At 44.9% G+C, this 7022-nt stretch overlaps 1 protein-coding gene across 2 annotated transcripts; it reads left to right on the top strand.

The window, feature by feature from the left end:
• The first annotated feature begins 811 nt into the window (after positions 1-811).
• Positions 812-6325, top strand: LOC142910228 (uncharacterized). Of its 2 annotated transcripts, none has more exons than XR_012932806.1 (2): positions 812-2571; positions 2810-2927. XR_012932806.1 is itself a non-coding variant. In XM_076059933.1 (2 exons), exon 2 carries the CDS (start codon positions 3708-3710, stop codon positions 4662-4664), a length of 957 nt encoding a protein of 318 aa, XP_075916048.1. In that variant the 5' UTR covers positions 812-2571; positions 3698-3707; the 3' UTR covers positions 4665-6325. The 2 variants fall into 2 exon arrangements, 1 of the variants encoding a protein (XP_075916048.1); XM_076059933.1 differs by lacking the exon at positions 2810-2927 and adding an exon at positions 3698-6325.
• The last annotated feature ends 697 nt before the right edge of the window (positions 6326-7022 follow it).

Genomic DNA, 7022 nt, shown 5'->3' with positions numbered 1-7022 from the left:
TGACACCAGCATGCAATGACCTGTGCGTTGTGAGTGACACAATACTCTGTTTGACATCCGCCGTGAAGCAGAACAGCTCATTGTGGTGATTGTTACTGGGGTAGCCAGGTGTGCCTGTCAGATTTGAACTTTGAACCTCTGCAACAAATAGAGAATGCGCTACCATATTCCTGGTTCTTTCGGTAAAGTCACGTAAATAGAATACAAAAAATAAACTAAATTAAAGATAAAAAAATAAAAAATATACAAATAAATAAAAATAATAATTTTTCTAAATTAATTGATAAGATGCCATGGGTCGACTGACTGAGATGACTGGCCAATGCACCGCCTTTGCCCCCCACTACACACACACAGTACACACACAGTGTACACACACAGAGTGTGTACGTACACACACACAGTGTGTACGTGTACACAGTGTGTACACACACATAGAGTGTGTACACACAGTGTGTACACACACAGTGTATACACATAGTGTACACACACAATGTGTAAACAGAGTGTATACACAATAATGTCCACGTTGTTGCTGAGTTCACGCACTCAAGGGAGGGGGCAATGAAAAATGAAGCTGAATCAACTTAAATTGCATCCCCGCGCTGTGACGTCACCACTCAGCATGACCTCATCGGCATGAAGTGCCAGTGGGAGGTGTACCTCGCTAGTGACGTCATGTCACCAAGGTATTCACACTCCCCCAACCTGCTTCCGCGTGACGTCGCGAGGTAACAGGAGGCTGCCGATCCACGCTTGCACTGAAATCCGATGTGAGAAATTCTCATGGTGGTTGTTGTTGTGGTGGTGGTTGTTGTTGTTTACCAAGGTAGAGCCTCGCTCTCTCTCGTAGGGATGTCAGTTGAGTAGCAGCGAGCATGGGAATCGATGTCCAGGTTGGAACTTTACAACGCGGGGCCTAGCCACGCGGGGCCTTTGCCTCCTGCCCTCGCCTGATTGCATTCACTTTAATTATCTCGCTTAAGTTTAATTTGTCTTCACCCGGCTCGCCACTTTGTAACTTTGTTTTATTGTAAATATTCACGCAGTTTTTATTTTCGTTCTTTTGTTAGCAGGCCAAGCCCGCTTGAGCCGCTATATCGCTCTTGTTATCAGTTCAGTTTCATTTTCATTTATGTTGGTATAGCCCTGTGAGCCATTCGGCTCTTGAATCGGGTGCAACCGCAACAAACAAAAACGTGAACAAGAAACGTCTTAAAGTAACGATGCGCAAACAGAAAAATCCAGGAAAAACCAGGAAAAGTCTTCCAGAAAAAGCACCGCATATCAACGCTGTGTGCAAAAATCCCAGTGGGATGCAAGTCAAACAATAACAACCATAAGACAATTTAGATTAAAGTTAGCAGTCTAACTCTGTACTACAACAAACAAACATGGCTAAACCAAAACTTTTCAAAATCACCAAAATAAAGCTATAAAAAAAACAATGTAACAGTGATCATAGGAACTGTGATTCAAAATTAACAATAAACGATATTGTTTATTAAGGCCCGCACAGGACAAACAACAACAGCCATAGCCAAATACGTTGCAAGTGACACCACCGCGGCGCTTGTGCCAGCCCAGGAGCCCTCGACTTCTTAACGTGGCCTCAAAGTGCACCTAGCCTGGCACAAACGGCGCGGGTAACGTCACCCGCCAATTGCGCTAGCAAATGACCGTTGCCGTTAATGTTTGTTTTGTGTGTTTAGTTTGTTGTCCTTCGGCCCCCCCCCACCACCAACCCCGCGCACCTCCGATTAGCGCGGTTGGCTAGTACGGTGCGAAAGAAGTTCAACATACAGCACACGCGTGTAGTGCGACTTCTGTCCGTTCACCTTTTTAACACCTGCTTCTAACACGTGAGCGACCTGTTATCTGCGAGCCTTTTGAGTCCATGATCCCAGACCAGATGTTTCACATTCAAAGTTGATCTTTGTTTAACCAGGGTGAAATCTAATTTTCAAGAACGGGTTAATATTAAATTCCCCTTCCAATGATTCTACTCGGAGCAGAATCATTGCGGCACCCCAATTAAATTGACCCCCAATATTTTTGTTCTTTACCATATTAATTTCTGTTTAAAATGAACCTTACTTTAATTTGTTTAAATGTTAGCGAATTTAATGGGGGGGGGCGGTCACAAGAGATATGGACCACTCTGTACATTAATCAGCCCTCCTCCTTAACCTCCTCACATTGCCATCTTCTATGTTGTACATTCTCTTCCCTCCCCTCGCCCCCTCCCATCTTTCCGATTGTTCAAGGGCACTTTATACTTTTTAATGATTAATTATTATTACCCGTGCCTCCCTTACCCTTCCGTGATCACCAAGTACCTCTCCATCGCTGCCACTCATTCCCCAATCGTTGCAGTATGCCCCAGGCATCCACATGATTCCATTGTCACCGTTTTGTAAGCCTACTTCAAGCGCCTTGAGTTAAGGCGCCCTCCGTTCCCACGTGTGCCGCTGGACGGGAGGTGACGTGCTGGGATTGGTGACGTCATCTGCATCGTCGGCCGTGTCTCGCTGGGCTTTATCAGAAGCGACCTGCCCACAACAACACAAGGTGAGGCTTTGTCAATGTGTGTGAATGTTTTGACTTAAAACTTTGGTGACTGCAGGAATTAATATTCTTGGTTCTTTCGGTAAAGTCACGTAGATAGAAAATAAAATAACAATAACATAATAAAAAAATAGTAAATAAAGCTAAAAAAAACCCACGTTTTGATTGCAACACAAGTGGTCTTTATTTAATGTAATTGTATTATCTGTTAATGTTATTTTCTGTCTACGTAACTTTACAGAAAGAACCAAGAATACGTGTGTCAATGTCTATCGGTCAAAGACGCTAAACGGAGTGACGCGCAAACTCCAAATATACAGCAGGCGTCAGGGTCGGGATCGAACCCACGACTTCCTGTATACCAGGTGAGGTAGTTAACATCTCACCACGGAGAGAGACATGCAAACTCCAGTTAGCCTCGGATATGTTCGTTGATCCTCAATTACTTGGTGTAGTGAGGAAGCATTAATGCTGAGCAGATGAAGGTGGCCAGGCATGATTCTAGACACGCCATCGCCTGTTTACCCGGTGACAGTGTACAGTTTGTGTTTGCAGTAACGTCTATTAACTCTGTTGAACACGGAGGTTATAGCATAACAATAGTTTACTTTTTTTTCCTCTGGAACTCTTTATAAGAATGGAAACAGGAGGTGAACACAGCACACACATTCAGCTGAAGTCGGAACTATTCATCCCAGCATTCAAGGACATCTGAGCCTGGATTCACACCTCTAAGTTGCAATTGAACATTGATTTATGCATTTCTGCCTACACAAATAGTATTGTTTTCAACACCCTTTGCTTTGTCAGCTGAATTTAGCTCTCATAAATATTCCTTTTGTAGCCAGACAGCTGAAATTGTGTGCTCGGAGTTTTTGGTGAACATTCATTTTGAAGATACGAGGGCTTCCAGGCATGTTTATAACCATTTGCCCTCTCATTGTGTGCCATAACAGCCCGTGTGATGAATTTGGGAAACGTTTTTACTAAATCATGGATATGTGAATATAGACGTGTAAGTCACATGTGACTATATATGCATGCCTCTGTGCCTCGATACTGACGTGTAGATGGTGTGGATATTTTTTTCTGTCTGCAGCTGACGCTTCCTCTGACGCTTCCTTCGCAGAATTGGTCTGATGGAGCAAATGCACTCAGCGCAGCTCGGTATGGCAAGTCAACAATGCGACCAGCGTGCATACAGCACGGATCGGACTGGAAATTTGACACGGCACCAGAGAACTCACACAGGAGAGAAACTCTTCAAGTGCACTGTGTGTGGGAAGGCATTTTCATACCCATCTGCTCTTAAAATACACCAAAGAACTCACACGGGAGAGAAACCCTTCAAGTGCAGTGTGTGTGGGAAGGCATTTGCACAGTCATCTGTTCTTGTAGAACACCAGAGAACACACACGGGAGAGAAACCCTTCAAGTGCAGTGTGTGTGGGAAGGCATTTGCACAGTCATCTGCTCTTGTAACACACCAGAGAACACACACGGGAGAGAAACCCTTCAAGTGCACTCTGTGCGGGAAGCCGTTTGCACTTTCATCACATCTTCAAGTACACGAGAGAACACACACGGGAGAGAAACCCTTCAAATGCAGTGTGTGTGGGAAGGCGTTTGCACATTCATCTGCTCTTAAAAACCACCAGAGAACACACACGGGAGAGAAACCCTTCAAGTGCACTGTGTGTGGGAAGGCGTTTGCAAATTCATCTACTCTTGTAATACACCAGAGAACACACACGGGAGAGAAACCCTTCAGGTGCACTCCGTGCGGGAAGGCGTTTGCACAGCAACCACATCTTATAGAACACCGGAAAACACAGAAGCATCAGAAGATCCACAAGGAGTGGAGTCTGAAATCAGCTTGTGAAAGTCAAAGTGCCACAATAAGCCCATCCCTCTTGAAACAAGAACCGGAAGAAAATCCCAGCTTGGACACTTTTAAAGGTATCGAGGTGAAATATGAAGAGGTGATGGTGAAGAGGGAAGAAGTGATGGTGAAGAGGGAAGAAGTGATGGTGAAGAGGGAAGAGGTGATGGTGAAGAGTGAAGAAGTGAAGGTGAAATGTGAAGATGAAAATTAAACTCCAAAATGGGACCTTCACATCGATGGAGGCAACGTGAAGCAGGAGGAGAATTCTGACTGTGAGGCAGAGCGAGGCAACTCCCAGCAGTTTGTGGAAGTGGAGGTGTTGGTGGACTTCCTAGACAATACAAAGTCAAGTGGAGACCCGGTAGATGTGTAAGCCAGAGACGATGTCGCTCCAATAGATGCACCTTTGTCACAGGCCTTTAATGACAAGAACGTGAAGTTGGACACTCACTTCCTAGGTTCAACCTGCAGAGTAAGAGCGAGCGACCAGTCTTTGTGGGCCCGTGGGTTGGGTAGATCTTTAACCAGGAGCGAGAGACAATAAGCCCCCAAGCATTCACTATGTTATAATAATTGCATTTACACGGTGCTTGCTTAACCGCCTCAGCAACTCGGAGTTTTGTACCTCGTCTGAAGCACTGGAAGAGCATCCCCGAGTAGCAGCTGCCCCTGTGTGGCACAAGGTGGTGGCCCTGCACCAGCCTGCATGTGGACAAGAGCCTGTCAGTAGGGGGCGATGATTGATGCGTAATCTCAGTTGTGTAGTTTGTAGGCAATCTTGATTCGAAGCTTTCGTGACTGCAGGAATCCACACTGTTGAGTTATTTCGGTAAAGTCACCACGTGGGTAGAAACATAACAGATCACGGTGTTTAGATCACAACACGAACAATCGTCATCAGGTGGGACAACCACAGCAAGAGAAACTGCTGAAGTAGTAGGCGCCTACTCTAGCAGTTTTTCTTATTGCTGCTGTGCTTGTCCCACCTGATGACGATTGCTTGTGTTGCCATCGAAACGCCGTGATCTATTATTTGTAGCTAATGTTTAGAATTTGCTACATTTTGACCCAGACGCCAGCATGCAACGGCCTACTCGTTTTGAATGACGCAACAATAGTACGGTGTACATACACTGTTAAGCAGACGGTGCGTGTTTATAAAATAACTTCTTGTTAATACGATGTAACGTGATGCAGTCAATTTCGCTGCAGTAATTCAATGTTGTTAATATGCCCGTCAATATGCCCGTCAATAATTTAGAATTAATACTTGTCTGATTGTGCGCGTACATGTAACATTTTGTCTGAGGGTCACACATTGAATAAGTGATGTTAGGACAAAGTGCGTGTGTGTTTTGGAAGTGACCTGTACAGAGAACTCAGGTGAGATCCGTTGTTCTTGTGATGCAGGTCAAAGGGTACTTTTGTGTTTCACGAAGCGTCTGCCTCTGGAGCAACTCATCGTCTTTGAAATAGGGAGCACGCTCGGATCATTCATCAGTTACAAGGCATACCACTTAAAAGTTACACGTATAGGAGGAGGTACATTCTCTACAACACGAATTGTAGTTTTGTCTTACGTGTTGACGTAGATTTTGTCTAACTGGGACTAGAAATGCACCTTGCTGATTGACGTCTGGATGTTCGTAACCATCGGTTGAAACAAACCCCACTGCAGTTGTTGAGACGCTGTGCACCAATAATGGTCCAACACATTGACGGCCTTCAGGCCAGGAAAGTCACAACATTTGCACACGAAGGACGCATTCACGCAAGCACCCCATGCTCCGTTTTGAAGTTTTAAAATGAAACATCTTTGAATTGCATTGTGTTTTGAATTAGATGGTTTTATTTCTTCATTAAAAGCTTGTATCAATTTACATCTGGAAGACTTCATTGAAAATGAGATTTCGTGTGAATTTTCTCTCAACGTTAAGTAGATGGCCTTGCCGGGGGTTCGGTTCAATGCGGACACAAACAGTGTACACACACAGTGTACACACACAGTGTACACACACACAGTGTACACACACATTGTACACACACACTGTGTACCCACACAATGTACACACAGTGTATACACACAGTTTATACACAGTGTACACACAATGTACACACAGTGTACACACACAGTGTACACACACAGTGTACACACACACAGTGTATACACACAGTGTATACACACAGTGTATACACACAGTGTACACACACAGTGTACACGCACAGTGTACACACACACACAGTATACACACACACAGTGTACACACACACACAGTATACACACACACAGTGTATACACAATAATGTCCACGTTGTTGTAGCTGGGCTCACACACCCAAGGGAGGGAGCAATGTAAAATGAATCTAAATCAACTTAAACTCCAACTCTGTGACGTCACCACTCTGCATTACCTCATCGGCGTTTAACGCCAGGGTGAGGTGTACCTCGCTAGTGACGTCATGTCACCAAGGTATTCAGCCCTCCCCCGTCTATCGTGCTCTTGAGCGTGACGTCACCTCCTTTGGGTCACTGCCGATGTCGTTCCAGTGGCAATCCTTATTTGGGCACA

Source organism: Petromyzon marinus, unplaced genomic scaffold (genome assembly GCF_048934315.1).
Source record: "Petromyzon marinus isolate PM22_M1 ecotype Great Lakes invasive population unplaced genomic scaffold, UKy_Petmar_22M1.pri1.0 PM_G_Scaffold_14, whole genome shotgun sequence".
Taxonomy (NCBI): Eukaryota; Metazoa; Chordata; class Hyperoartia; order Petromyzontiformes; family Petromyzontidae; genus Petromyzon; species Petromyzon marinus.
The sequence above is the reverse complement of the archived record's forward strand: the minus strand, read 5'-3'. Positions and strand labels throughout refer to the sequence as shown.

Excerpts from the sequence above, each read along its gene's own strand:
- LOC142910228 (XM_076059933.1), top strand. The coding sequence starts at position 3,708 with ATGGAGCAAATGCACTCAGCGCAGCTCGGTATGGCAAGTCAACAATGC.